Consider the following 15450-nt stretch of genomic DNA (forward strand, 5'->3'; position numbering starts at 1 on the left):
TTATGTAATGTAATGTAAATGGCTGATTTTTCATTTTTTTCAGTTAATGGCCATGCTCGCATGTTGCCATTAGCACATGGTCATTAAAAAAAAAAAACCATGAGCACTTACCAACACCTATTTTGTAGGCAGAAAGGACTCATGTGCTGATCAGCACGTGGGAAAGTGGATGCACTGGTTAATGCAGAAACATCTACTTTCTGCCCCCTGACATGTCCCCTCTGCGAATTTTTTAGCATGCAGTTTGAACACAATCACAAAATTAACACAGGATGCCCGAGCATAGGAGCCAACTTTTCAAAATGATTGGGGTGCTGAAATTTTTTTTTTTTTTTTTTTTTACAAGTGGTGCATTCCCCCCCTCCCCTGTCCCCCTCCCCCCCTCTGAGTTCCAGGCCCCCTCCCTCCCTCCCAGTTCCAGGCCCCCCTCCCTCTCTCTCTCCTTTCCCTCCCCCCAAGTTCCACAGGTCCCCGTCCCTCCCTCCGAGTTCCAGGCCCCTCCCTCCTAATTTTAAAAGTCATCTTGACTTACCTCGTCAGGGTTACGGCGGCCGGCACCAGCGGTAAAAAGCGTGCAGGCTCAGCCCTTAGTTCAGTTTTCCCTTCTCTCTCTCTCAGCTCTGGTCCCGCCCTTGCGGAAACAGGAAATGAGGGCAGGACCAGAGCTGAGAGAGAGATAGAAAGGAAAACTGAACTAAGGGCCGAGCCTGCACGCTTTTTACCGCTGGTGCCGGCCGCCGTAACCCTGACGAGGTACGTCAAGGTGACTTTTAAAATTAGGAGGGAGGGGCCTGGAACTTGAAGGGAGGGAGGGAGGGGCCAGGAACTCAAAGGGAGGGAGGGACCCTGGAACTCGGAGGGAGGGAACGAACTCCCGGTGGGTGAAATATTGGGAGTGCTCAAGCACCCACAGAGTCGGCGCCTATGTGCCTGAGCACATCCCACAGTAAACCATTTTAAGCTGCAGTAAAGTGTGTGCTAGCACTTACCACAACTCAGTAAAACAGACTCCAGTAGCAGCTCTCAGGTCACTAGTGTAATTTGGTAAGGGTTTTGAAACCTCTATCTGAAGGTCAGAGAGCTTGAACTGGTCCCTCAGAGCTCTTAGAATGGGAGAAGATTATGTCCATTGGGTGGGGGTGGGGGTGGAGGGAACTCAATTAAGCCCTTAATAAAAAAAAGTCTGTTGCCTCATTTGAAAGAATAGCATTTCAACAGAACATTTTGACAGTTACAAAATCTGCTTTAAATTAAAAATGCTTTTTCCCCTGGACATCAAAAGACAAGTTCCACTTCTGCTCAGAACTAGAACAGCAATAAGGGTGAGCCTGAAGCAGAGGTTCAAGGTGCACACATGTGCCTCCATCCTTCGAGGGGCCCTGAAGGATCACCTTATAGAAAGTTCCAACAGTGTGTTTCTAGGAGTCAAACCTGGTGTCCCTGTACAGGTGCCGATATCACTGTCAGATCACCTGTCCCTTCAAATACTGCTAGAATCAAAGAGATCTCCCATTCCAGAAATAAATTCCATGCACATCCAGATGATAATCATTTACCTTGTAATCTCCGGCTGTAGATTTCCACAATCCTGTAAAATAGGTACCAAAAAATAAAACAAATTCTTCCTGGCAATTAAAGTCTTTTTTTGGGGGGAGGGGGGCTTTGTTACCATGTGTCTCCTAGTATTTCAAAATGGTACCCATTTGACTAGAAGGCGATTTTTAGAAATGTTATTCACAATAACTGGGAGGCTTAAGTGGTTGATCAAAACATGTAACAAACTCAATGTATGGTTTCTTCTTGGGAGAGACTTGACTTATCAAGATCTCACAGACAGAACAAAGCCAACTCATCTAGAATACAATGTTAATTGAGCACTAAAAAAAAAAAAAATCCCAACATGCAAAGTGCCTCTTTACTTAGAAAGTTAACATTTAAAAGCCTCGGGTCAATTAATTATCAGGCTCTGCTTTGCAGGCCTTAATCCCAGGGCAGATTATATATCAATGCCTTGACCATCTTGATTGCCTGCCTTCTATTCTAGTCTTACCCTGTCTACCCACTTTAAAACTGGCTAATGGCAGCAAATGTTCAAGAGTACAGAGGCTAGACACAGACATGAAGCACTTTCACAAAATGAGGTTTTCCCTCTAGTAGGTGTAACCATAAATATTCAACAAATGAACCTACCTGGCAAGCTTACTGAGACCAAGCACTTGTTTATTAGGTAGATAACCTATATGTACCTACAGAGACAGAAAAAAATATTAACGACAATACCTTCCACAATGTCCATAACAATAAATAGATAACATTGTAGGCAAGTAGTATTATGTTCCTGAAGTGCTGAAACACACTTAAGGTCAGACAACCTAATACATTTGTCACTAGCCTTTGAGTTATGCTTCTTTTATCAGACTAGTGCTCTGAGGTAACTGTAAATTGCATCACCATTCTATAAGTGGCATCGTATGAATACAATTCAAACCAATTTGAAAACTACCAGGTTATGAAACTTGCAGCAGCCTCAGCTGAAAGGGCGCATTACTGAAAGGATCCAGAATAAATACAACCAAAAAGGACTGCCAAACTGGTCAACCAAACTTATTATCCTGTTTCCAACAGTGACAATCGGGTGGTTGGGAGTGGGGCTGGTGGTTGGGAGGCGGGGATAGTGCTGGGCAGACTTATATGGTCTGTGCCCTGAAGAGCACAGGTACAAATCAAAGTAGGGTATACACAAAAAGTAGCACATATGAGTTATCTTGTTGGGCAGACTGGATGGACTGTGCAGGTCTTTTTCTGCCGCCATCTACTATGTTACTATGAGGGGCATAATCGAACATCGCCGGCCAAATGGATCGCCGGCGATCTATGTTGGCGGCGGCGCTACAGCTGGTCGAAACCGTATTATCGAAAAAGATAGCCGGCCATCTCTTTTTTTTCGATAATACGGTTTAGCCCTGCCAAATGCCATGGAGTTCGCCAGGTTTGAGATGGCCTGGTTTGTTTTTCAGCGATAATGGAAAGTTATGTCGGCCATCTCAAACCCCAGCCAAATTCAAGGCATTTGGCCATGGGAGGAGCCAGCATTTTTAATGCACTGGCCCCCCTGACATGCCAGGACACCAACCAGCCACCCTAGGGGTCACTGCGCTGGACTTCAGAAAAGCTCCCACGTGCATAGCTCCCTTACTTTGGGAGCTGAGCCCCCCAACCCCCCCCCCCCCCCAAACCCACTACCCACAAATGTACTGCACCCACTAAAATTGTTCCAGGGACCTGCATACAGCCTCTAGGACTTATTGCTGCTGTATAACTTTGGCACACCAGTTCACACCTGAAGACTAATCTCTCTGAAAAAGTCATTTCTTGAAACAGGCACGTTTACTCACAGTTAACTGCAGATCAGAGGTTGTGCCCCACTGGCAAAGAGTCCCTTGGTACTAAGATTAGCAGTAGGTCAGAGCTGGCACAATGGTGTACAATGCCCTCTTTCAGCACCATGCAAGGTAAGAACTACATTCTCTAACGTGGGTAACACAGGAAAGGGAACTAAAACTGGCTTACAAAAATGGCCACTACTGCATGGACTACAACAGGAAACAAAACAGGGCACACTCTGACCCAGTTAGCAGGGGGGGGAAAGCACCAGGGGAGTAGAGCCCAGTAACCTACACCCACCACAATGCATTGCTAATGTGACTCTGCAGGGCACCTAACAGAAAAGGTGTCACACTCACTCAAGAGCCACATCGCAACCAGGGAAAGGCTGTCGGAGGATACAACACATTCTGCTGTCATGGAGGTGGGTACGGCATTTGAAGCTGGCATACAGGCTAGCAAAAAAGGTTTTTAGTTTTATTTTTTTAGTTTGGAAGGGGGTTGGTGACCACTGGGGGAATATGGGGAAGTCATCCCCCATTCCCTCCAGTGGTCATCTGGTCAGTTGGGGCACCTTTTTGAGGCTTGGTCGTGAAAATAAAAGGACCAAGTAAAGCCGGCGAAATACTGCTTAACGCCGCTTTTTTTTTTCCATTATCGGCGAAAGCCGGCCATGTGGTAGCCACGCCCATGCCCGCCCATGTCCCACCTTCGCTTATCTACCGATACGCCCCCTTGAACTTCGCCGGCGAAGCGACAGGAAAGCAGCGATGCAGTCAAAAATGCCACTTTCGATTATACCGATTTTGCCACTTTTAAAAAATCGCCAGCCATCTCCAGATTTGTGTCAGAAGATGGCCGGCGATCACTTTTGATTATAAGCTGGTATGTTACAAGTACCCAATAGGATCCCCCAAAAATAGGCAAGACTATGCCAGTAACCCTTAGGAATAAGCAGTAGCTTTCCCAAAGTCTCTCTTAATGGTTTATGGGCTTTTCCTCTACAAACTATTCCAAACTTTTTTAAAACCCAGCTATACTAACCATTATTTTTAATCACAACCTCAAGACACTATGTTCAGTGAAAAAAATATTTTATTTTAAATGTATACTTAATAACTTCACAATATATGTCTTAGTCTTTGTTCTTTCTGGAAGAGTACACGCTCAGGGGTCCTTTAACTAAGCCGTGCCAAGTGTCGATGAGCGCCCAACGCGAGCCAAAATGGAATTACCACCAGACTACTACACAGCTCTTGCGGTAATTTCATTTTTGGTGCACATCCGATACGCACATCTGAAAAATATATTTTATTTTCAGGTGCACGTAATGGACGCGCGCCAAGTGGCACTTGACGTGCGTAGGTCATTACCGTCCGGATTCTTTACTGCTAGGTCAATGGCTGGTGGTAAGGTCTCAGACCCAAAATGGACATGAGGCAATTTTGATTTTGTCGCACTTCCATTTTTGGCAAAAAAAAAAAAAAAGTTTACAGGCACGCTAAAAAATGGATTGGCACACGCCCAAGACCCACGCTTAAACTACCACAAGCCATTTTTCAACACGCCTTAATAAAAGGACCCCTCAATTTGCATTTACCCTTACCACTGCATTCCTCTCTCATATCTCCCCTCAGCTGTCTTCTCCAAGCTGAAGAGCCCTAACCCCTTTAGCCTTTTGAGAGCTTGGAAATGAATGGAACAAGTATTTTCATTCAGAAAAAAGTAAAAAAAATTGAATATATGCATTTATACATTAAGGGCCAACTTATTGCTTAAATTTAGCTCAAGGCCAGTTATATTTAGGGTACACTATGTATATGCTGAGAGTTGAGTGTAATTGGTGTTGAACATTAAATCAAAGTTCCAAGTACTGCAATATAGGAAGGGCAATTTTGGAATACTGCACAAGTAAACAAGTTTTTGACAGGGAAAACTCACTACAGGTTCACTCTGAAAATCCCACTGTTGGCCAGGACCCCAAGGATTCTTTAGCTAGTGTGCTTAGCAGGCGATAGGTACACAAGGTAAACATGCACAGATTTCATAATTAAATCAGAGTATAACCTCCATACCAACCCTGTTCCTTTAATCACATGAGTAAAAAAAAAAGTGCCTATTAACAGTACATTTACTCCTGGATTCTATACAGTGCACCTAAAGATCCACACCGAAATCCAAGCGGATTCTATAACATGCATAACTTAATTGGCTTAACAAGCTAATTAGTGTTAACAGCACTTAACCAATAAGCACTAATTGGCAATAATTAGAATTTACACACACTCATTAAGCATATTCTGTAACATACTGCATCTAAGTTCTAATGCATGCAGACAAAAAGGGTTATGGATGGGGAAATGGGCATTCCAAAATTTACATGCGTAGATCTAGAATATGGCACTCTGTGCCAAAATCTATGTGCTGGGATTTGCACAATGTTTTTATTGTACGCACGTAGTTTTAGGCACTGGGATATCAACTAAGCATTTTCTATATACCATGCCTAAATCTAGGTGCTGCTTATAGAATACACAGGCAAAAGTGTTTTCGGCACAGATTTATTTATTTTTTTTTTAAAGGCGCCATATATAGATTGCCCCCTCCTAGGGGCTCTTTTACTAAAGGACATAAAACCTCACTGCATGGTTAGCGCATAAAAAAAAAAAAAAGGTTTACCACACAATGCATTGAAGCATTTTGCAATAATTTCCCTGTTTCCATCCACTAACTGCACGTTATTAAATTTTTAAAAATATTTTTGAGGAGTACTGAGGTTGGGTTTGTATGTTAAATTTCCTGATTCTGTACTACATTATGTTGATTGTATTGTTCTGTTGAATCAATAAACATGACCTTAAAATATATATATTTTTGAAGGGACATTCCTATTGTATACAGCTAGTGTGTTACATGTAGTGCATGCTAACTGGGCATTGCAGTGTTAATGCAGGAAAAACTAGGGGGTGGTCCTTTTACAAGCATCAGTGAACCTAAGGAGGGCTTGCCGAATGCTAAATCAGGAACACCACTGGCCCAATGTGGCTGCAGGCAGCAGTTCCGCCCCGAGTGCACACCATTTCCAGGGGGAATAAGGAAACCACCGAAAATGGCTTGCACGGCAGTAATCAGCCATCACTGTGTGCTGCCTGCTTACCGCCGGGTTTCCGCGGGAGCCCTTGTCACCTCAGTGGGTAGTGGTAAGGGCTCCCAGCTGCATGGCCACGTGCTAAGAGTTCTCTGACCGCATGGTCATGTTTGTCTGGGGGCATTTTACCCACTGCGGCAAAAAAAGGCCCTGGCGCACAGGCCCTTTTTCCTGCAGCTTGGTAAAAAGGACCCCCTAGTGCCTCCTAAACACACAATAGCACACGCCCTGAATAAAATTCCTGCAACCTCCATTCCCATGGACCTCTCTCTAGTGGCAATGTGGCTGCACTAACTGATTATTGCAGACTCGTCCCTCAGCCAAAAATTAATGATTTTCAGCATGTGTGTAGTGTGTGCACATAGGGATTTTACCACAGGGTGGATCAGCATGCCCTGCAGTAAGACCTTTTAAGCTGGGGTAAGCACGTTTTAGTGCTTACTGCAGCTTGGTAAAAAGACCCCATTGACTTTTTAAAGGAGTTGCAATATGGAGCAACTAAAATAAATGTGTTTCAATTTTAAACTGAAGATACTAAAATATATGAACTATAAAACATTAATTTTTTTTTGTGCAAAAGCAGAGATGAGATGAGGAAAGATGCAGCCTTCACCCCCTCTCTCTTTTCTCAGGGCAATACTATAAAGTGATTAAGCGGGACTGCTGTCCAGGGAGCTTTTGGCTTAAATATCAAAATGCCCCAGAGGCTTTCTACTGCTTCATGTAAGGTTTTCAAATACAAAATGTCAAAGCTATTAGATTAGGCAGATTTAAGGGGGCATGGTGGGGGAGGGGGGAAGAGGATGCCTAGAGGACTACAGCTGGAATTAAATTTTTCCAAATGCAAACTGCAGAAAAAAAACTGTTTGAGAGGTTTTGACACTTTCAGTCTCATACGGCACTGAAAGGAACTGCAAGAAAAACAAAACAAAAAAAACCTTCCCTCGTCTGTCTTTGGTCATCCTGGGCCCAGATTTTAGAAACACCCATACCCTGTCCATGGCCATGCCCCCTTTTCAACTATGCAACTTAGAATTTGCGCACACCATGTTATAGAATATGCCTAGCAAGTTCTGCGTGCAAATCTTAATATCAATTAGTGCTGATAATTGCTTAACATCCAATTGACAGCATTGATTAGCTAATTAACCAAGTTACGTACATTGTTATAGAATATGCTTTGATTTCTGAATAGAAATTATGGCATGATATATGCCTCATATCCTATATCTATGGGCCTCATGGCACTTACTGTATGCTAACGTCTGTTAATGTGCACTAAGCTTTAGAAAAAAGGGCTCCTGAAAATGATGATATAGTGCCAATGATACTCTAGTGGCCATCGAGAACAGTTATGTACAGGGAGAAGTGGTACTTGCTAGATCTGTGCATTTGGATCTGCAGAGGATTGACTGCTTCTCTGGACTATTAGAAGTTCCAGCATGTTCTGGGACTCTTTAAACTGAGTCAACTGCAGAATGCTGGCCCATGTCCAAAGGGGCACAGCACACCACACCATGTTGAATTTTGCAGACTTGGTGTTGCTTATAGTGAGTGATAGGATAGAGTAAATCCACTTTTATATTCGTTACATTGGTTGCCTCTGGAATTCCAAATTATGTTTAATATTCTTTGTTTAGCTTTTAGAGCTTCTCATGGATCAGACCATGTTTTGTTTTGTTTTTTTAGCTCTTACTAAATAAATTTTAAAAAGTCTCACGATGAAGGTAATAAATTGCAATTAGGCACAGATCAAAGTGTCCTAGCTAGGGAATAGAGAGATAGCTAAAGTTCAGTGTGTTTTTCAGGTACCGTTCCAATTGTATGGAATGAATATCAGTGAGTTGTAAAAGGTCCTCTGATTCATAAGTTAAAGACTTGGTGTTTTATAAAATATTTTAGTTATTAATATCAAGGTGTCGTGTGGCTTAACAATAATGCAGTTACAAGGGAGAAGAAATTAGATACCCAACATGGCCATTATACGCTGAAACGCGGCTGTGTCGGGTCATTGTCAGTTCTCCAATAAAATTGTGTTCTTGCCAAGCTGGATTTCCCAGCTCTCTCATCTCCTCATTAGATGGTCACCGCTTTGTTTTCCCCACGGAGGCCTCTCTCTTTGTTGGTTCACGCTTGGTCCTCAAACTAGCAGCAGCAGTAGAGCATGAGTTACAACACCAACACAGGTTAAGCCACCAAAGACTTACCATTCAATATGACTATCGTTCCTAGTCACCCCTTCAACCAGCTCAACAATGTCACTTCCCTATCTGCCAGACTTTGAACATCCTGCTTTCACAAACACATAGATATATTCTCTACTACACCACCCCAAGTCGTCACTACAGCAGGTTCTTAGTTTCTCTGTAAACCTTCATATTGTAGCTGTTTAAAATATGTTACACGACAGTTACGTAAGAACTTGTTACAAAACAGTCTCGTAAGATCCCTCCTACGCCTATCCGATTGCATTTCTCCATTTCATTACTGGCAAAAAGAGCATAAGGAGCCTTCAAGATTAATAAAGTGAAGTTGAGACGTTCTCAATCAATAAACTGCTGACGCAGGCATTTATTGCCGAAACACAAACCGGGTCGGGTCCGATTAATAAAGTGAATTTGAGATGCTCTCAATCTTGAAGGCTCTTTATGCTCTTTTTCGCTTTTGGGTTCCCCCTCCTCTGTATTCATTACTAAAATTCACTGTTACTTTACAGGCTGTTTATCAAACTTGGCCCTTGCTACACTACAATCTGCTGACTGTAGTTCTATGCTACAAAGAAAGCCAAGTTGACTGTTTCGCTATCACATTATATCCTGTTGATTACATATCTATGCTACAATGTAATGCCCCGCTGTCTGTTCTCTGTTACAATGTTAGCCACAATATAATTGTTCTCCAGTCCAAAACGTTGCTTTTCTTCTATTACAATGTAATGCCCCGCTGTCTGTTTCTTCTCTTACAATGTAAGCCACATTCTACATTTTTGTGGGAAGAAGAGCTTTTTCTCACGGCACCATTGGAAGATAAGGTGAAAAAAAAATACTACAATTGTTCCGATATAGGACCTCATTTAACTTTTTGTTCAGGGGGCAGCATTTTTGCAATGGCAGTGATAACACTGTGCACCAGCTGCCACGGTTTCTGTGATGTATGGTTGGAAGAAATTTATCAAAGGTAAAATTAAAATAGAATTTTTGAACACTACTGAACTGAAAATATTAAGGATATAATTTAATGTGACAAATGTCAGTCTGCCGAAAACCAATAGTTCTGTTTCGCTTGTGGTTCTGAGGTATAAATCAATTCAACGAAAGTCAATAGTTGTTTTTATTCCTGCATTTAGATGTGGAGTTCTCAACTCTTCCCTATGGTTTTCAAAACAGTCTTGTTTTCAGAATGCTCACAAATATTCATGAAATATTTACATACAAGTTTTCTATTGACTGGGCTAATTTAGGTATTATTGTCAGTCATAAGACCTCTCCATGGGTCTTTGAGAACCAGGAGGTATAAACAACTGAATTTGGATTTAAAATTTGCCAAATATTTGCAGATTTAACTACCCAGGAACATGTATTAGCTGAAACTGAGAACAATCACAACACTACAGAAGCATTAGTCAGATATGTTCATTTCCAGCAATCTCTCATTTCCCCTCCTGCGATAGTTACCTTTCCAACAAATGGAACCAGATGGTGCTCACACATCGAAAACATGTCTATGTCTTTCACTATCACCATTTCATCATGGTCTTCATCAAATATAGCATCATTGAGAACATCTGAAATCAAATATTTGCATTAGTATTAATACCACATTTTAAAAATATATTAGCAACAGCTATAGAACTATAATTTCAGAATGCAAACGAGTTGGAACCGAATTGTGTCCTATACACTATACATTCAAGTATTTTCTAGAGATTAGGTTCGCTACACACTAATCAGGATAAGCAACAACATTTACCCTGGGCATAAATTATTAGAATAATTACATGCGTTCAGCTCAGATATTCAATACCAGGCCATTTCCAGCGACTGGCATTGAATATCCGGCTTCATTTTTGACCGTGGCAACTTAACCAGTTCAGCCAATATTCAGCACTAACCAGTTAAGTACTTGGGACACATAAATAGCAGGTCTATATTTAACCACAATTTTACTGCTAAACATAGCCAGTTCCACTAATATCCATGCCTAACCAGATATGTTGTGCGATATACACAGTTATCTCTGCAGAGATAACTAGTTGTGTCCCACTGAATATCTGCAGTTAGGTACTAAACCGGCCAGGAGCCATTCCTGGCCAGTTAATTTTGAATAACGGCTAGAACGTTGCTAATCTTATGCCAACTCTGTTATGTAAAAGTAGAGAGTGTGCAAACTGAGTCAAGATTGTTTCTTACCAAGGCAAAGAAAAAAAAACTCTAGATTTCCCTTTTCCATTGTGATTCTTTATGGAATACACTTACCAAAATAAAATAAGTTGGCAAACATGAAAGACCTGAAAAAAGGGGAGAGGCAAACTAAGGATCTACAACAAAACATCACAGTGGTTCACATGGTACAAGGTTCTTGCCATTATCACAGGCCCAAAATGGGAGAGCGGCCCTGTTGTAGATGGAATGTCATTTTTTGAAAGAAAAAAAAAAAAAAAATCACAGCAAAACTACCAGTGCAATATTCTGAGAATTGCACATATAGTGATACTACACATAAAAATTGATTGATCTTGCATTGATGTTTGAAAAATATATTTGTGCATAGCACATTTTAATGGTTTTTGTGTGTATGGTTGACGGTATGGATGGCATTTGAAAGTGAGTTTCATGGATGCTTGTTGATGGGGGAGATTAAGGGGAAACAATAAAGATACTGACATACAAAACGTACTCCACTACCAAATACTTTTTATTAGAAACCTTTGCACTTACCATATGCTAATTTTGGTGTTATATCATGCAGTAGGTGTAAAGGCTGTGCAGTAAATGCAGGGAAGTGCCCTGCGTCTGCTCTGCATTTACTGCACAAAGCAGACAGCACAGGACAGGGCTCATAGTGTGGAGGGCCCGAGCTATCGGCCCAGGCACGTTAATGTAGCTCCAGTGCTAACCGTGACACAGATAGTTGGCTAGGGTAACACAACAGGTTTGTAGACCCCTCCCCTCCTCCAACACACACAAACTTGGCACCTTCCAATCCCCCCCCCATACCAATTCCCCCCTGCAGCCACTGATTGACCCCTGAATCAAAACCCATCCCGACAGCAAGCTTGTCCCCCTCCCCCCCCAATTCACCCCAGGGCTTGCTTACCTGGGGGGGTCAGAATTGGTGGCGAAGCAGGGCTGGGCGGCAGCAATCCTCCACTGCCACATGGCTCAGTACCTGACTCAAATTGTGCCAATGACCCCTAGCAGTAAATTTATGTTATTGGGGATCATCAGTGTCATTTTGGAGTCAGATGATGACCCAGCATCAGAGGAGGATCACTGCCCCTGGCCCCCACTGCACTAGTTCTCTGATCCCCCAGGTATGCCCGGGGGGGGGGGGGGTAAGAGGGGATAATTATAGTGAGCCTGTGCTGTGCTGCTATCTTTCGTGTTGAAAAGGCCACGTTAGCTGTTTAACGCAGCTATAAAGTGGGCCACAATACTAGGGCTTTCTTCTTACTTTCATTTTAATTTTATTTTTTTGTTAAATTTGTACCCCACGCTTTCCCACTCATGGCAGGCTCAATGCGGCTTATATGGGGCAATGGAGGGTTAAGTGACTTGCCCAGAGTCACAAGGAGCTGCCTGTGCCTGAAGTGGGAATCGAACTCAGTTCCTCAGGACCAAAGTCCACCACCCTAACCACTAGGCCACTCCTCCACTCCCAAGGTTAGTTCAAAAATCATACAGCTTTGTTACAATAAAATAAAAAAAAATTAAAAAAAATGATGTGGCCCTTAAGTGTAAGGAAACAGGGAGGAATACATTCTGCCACTTTTACACCAGTTCAGCTGTCACACTTCAAGCAACTTTGTGCTTTAGGGGGATATTTTCCAAGGCATTTCTGCACATAACAGGGATTTGCAGAAGTTACCTTTTTGAAAATCGATCACTTGCATGTAGGCATGTGTTTAGTCCCACTGCAAGCATTAGTTTATATACACTGAGCTGCACTCCTGCGAGTGGGCTTTGGAGAATGGCTGGTACTCCCCCCCCCCCCCCCTTAACATGCAAATAAGCTTGCAACCAAGTTTTAACGTGCAAGGGGCACACCCAAAGCAGGTATTAATTTGTGTGCTCTTTTTCCAAGTCAAATTTTGTACAGAAAATCTCTGAAAATCAATGAAAAGTCTGGTGATAAGAACTACCTGCAGATTTTCCATTTATGTAATCTGACAACTACCCATGTAATGGATAATAAATCCATAATTAAAGGGAATGATGACCCTGCATTTATACTTTTACATCTCCTTCTGCAGGTACTTTATTAAATCTAGAAGCTACCATCTGTTGCTTGCAAGAACAAAACAGTTACGCAGACTACTTTAATTTCCTGCATGCTATCGGCAGTGGCCACGTAACCCTGGAAACGAACATTTACAATGTTCTGCTTTTTAATATTGTTGCTGATCATACTAGAACCACACAGGAATACTGGAAGATATCTGATCACATCCTGTGCTACTGTGTATTTTACCTGCCCCAGACACAGACATCTAATAATGTTCATGAATTCAGAATATAGAAAATATTTTCAAAATGTGCTAGTTCTGCCCCAAATTATCTTCATTGGAAGTGTAAGACATGGGGATTAATTTTATCTGTAATTTTAATAAGCCTGTAGATTTTTGCAAGATCTGAAACCCAGACCCGACTTGACGTTCTGGCAGGTACTACACCCACCCATTTGTTCCATCTGGATCAAGTCAAGGATTTGCAACTGCTTATAAATGGCTTTGGTAAAATTTACAACCACCAGTTAAAATAAAATTGCTATATGTCATGGCTTAATTGCTACCCAACAAAAACATTTTTGCTTTTGAACACTTTAATATCACTTTTGAACACTTTAATATCAACAAGCTCTTAAGCATATTTGATTAGGATCTTTTCCTCTGTGCAGCAATCAGATTGCTTTCACCATGACAATAGATCCCTGTGTGATGTAGCACTGCCTATATCTTAATATCTGTTCGAGGGTCACAACCCAGTTGGGTTTTCAGGATTTCCACAATGAATATACATGAGATCTATTTGCATACAATGAGCCTGTGCATGCAAATAGATCTCATACATATTCATTGGGGAAATTCTGAAAACCCAACTGGGTTACAGCCCTTAAGGATCAACATTAGTACACAGACTAGGGGTGCTCAATCTGACGTACAGCCAAGCGGGATAGAAAGTTAATATAGCAGTACTAGCAGACTTGCAATCCAAATGTACCAACACGAAATGCAGAATACAGGGCTGGTTAAGATGATGATTAATGCAATCATTTTCAAAAAAATGTCTTTATTAACAATTCATATGCACAGTAACACAAGGAAACAGTGCTCAAAACAATGCTGCTAACATCAGCAAACCTAGAACAGCAATGTCAAGCAAATCATGAGAAACTCTGTGTCTAGTCTTAATATGATCCATTTTCCATTTTTATCTGTACCCTTCCCCTTCCCTCGCAGCCCACCCTCAAACAGAAAATGTGTTAGTAATTTAAGGGTTATGGCCAGGATACAGTTGTAGGAACCTTTTCCAGAGCAAATGATATTGCTTTCTCCATATGACCGATGTTTGGTTACATGATTTACACACCCATTCAGCCATCTCACACATCACCCTCAGCCATGCAGTATCAGATGGAGCGTCTGTTGCCATTCAAGGTTGAAGGATGCATTTCCTAACCACTAATGTGGTCAAACATACATATCTGCAGGAGGAAACCGAGGTCTTTCTGGCGCAGTCATCTATCAACAACCTGCATGACCATTCAATATGACATTTTCAATAGATGCTATTGTCTCTGACCAAGCAGTAAATGCAACTATTTTAATGCCACATATTGGTCCACTGCAGCCCCCCCCCCCCACCCCACATGTGTGCCAGTTACTACTGGTTGCAAGAGATCAAGAGCAGGTGCTGGTGAAGGGGGGCTAGCAATACAGAGTTCCACTCCTCCTGAACCAAATAATTCCTTCAGATCAGGTGGTAGGGCTACTGCCCTCATGCCTCAAACTTTTACTCCATCCCCAGTCACATGTGGAAATTATGCACACAAGCATAAATGGTACAGAATATGCAAAGATATTTGGCAGTGCCTTGAAAACAGGAGGGAAATTTACTCCTGCTGGAATAAAGGGACGAGAGACCATGGTATTAATTACCATGTGTTAATTATCCCCCTTTAGGAAGGACAAGTTAACTATGGAAAAATGGAAAAAAGGGAAAGGGGATGAATTTGATATACCACCTTTCTGTGGTTACAATCAAAGCGGTTTATGTATCATATACATGTACTTTTTTGTACCTGGGAAAATAGTGTTTAAGTGACTTGAAAAAAAGAAAAGAAAAAATGGGGGTTGACAAAACCAAATTCCAACACAGAGGTAACTTATTCATTAAAAACAGAAAAAATCAGCACAAATGTGCAGGAAAGCTATAAAGTCTCTTATTGACAGTAAACTTCTTAGATTCAATGGACTCGAAGTCCTGCATTTTGGCATGAAGGGTGCCTGCCTCAGGAGTCCAAAACAATTCAGACTGGTTGATAATGCAAAGATATTGACTGGAATCATTGCATAAACTGATGAGTCCAAAACAAGAAGTACAACTATTATACCACTGGTGCAGACAAATTGCAGTGAAATCACAGGAGAATTGAATCCAGTTTCCCAGGTTCTCAGGCCACTGCACTATTAGGTTACG

The 15450-nt window shown here is 41.9% G+C and overlaps 1 protein-coding gene across 1 annotated transcript in view; it reads right to left on the reverse strand.

Moving 5' to 3' along the window:
- GCH1 (GTP cyclohydrolase 1) overlaps positions 1 to 15450 on the reverse strand; it is a 61442-nt gene that overhangs the window by 9400 nt on the left and 36592 nt on the right. Inside the window, exons 2-4 of the mRNA XM_030214761.1 lie at positions 10207 to 10316; positions 2191 to 2246; positions 1557 to 1588 (exon numbers count right to left, since the gene is read on the reverse strand). Coding sequence (XP_030070621.1) covers positions 1557 to 1588; positions 2191 to 2246; positions 10207 to 10316 — 198 coding nt within the window. The remainder of the gene's footprint in view (positions 1 to 1556; positions 1589 to 2190; positions 2247 to 10206; positions 10317 to 15450) is intronic.

The sequence above is a fragment of the Microcaecilia unicolor genome, chromosome 9 (assembly GCF_901765095.1).
Source record: "Microcaecilia unicolor chromosome 9, aMicUni1.1, whole genome shotgun sequence".
Lineage (NCBI taxonomy): Eukaryota > Metazoa > Chordata > Amphibia > Gymnophiona > Siphonopidae > Microcaecilia > Microcaecilia unicolor.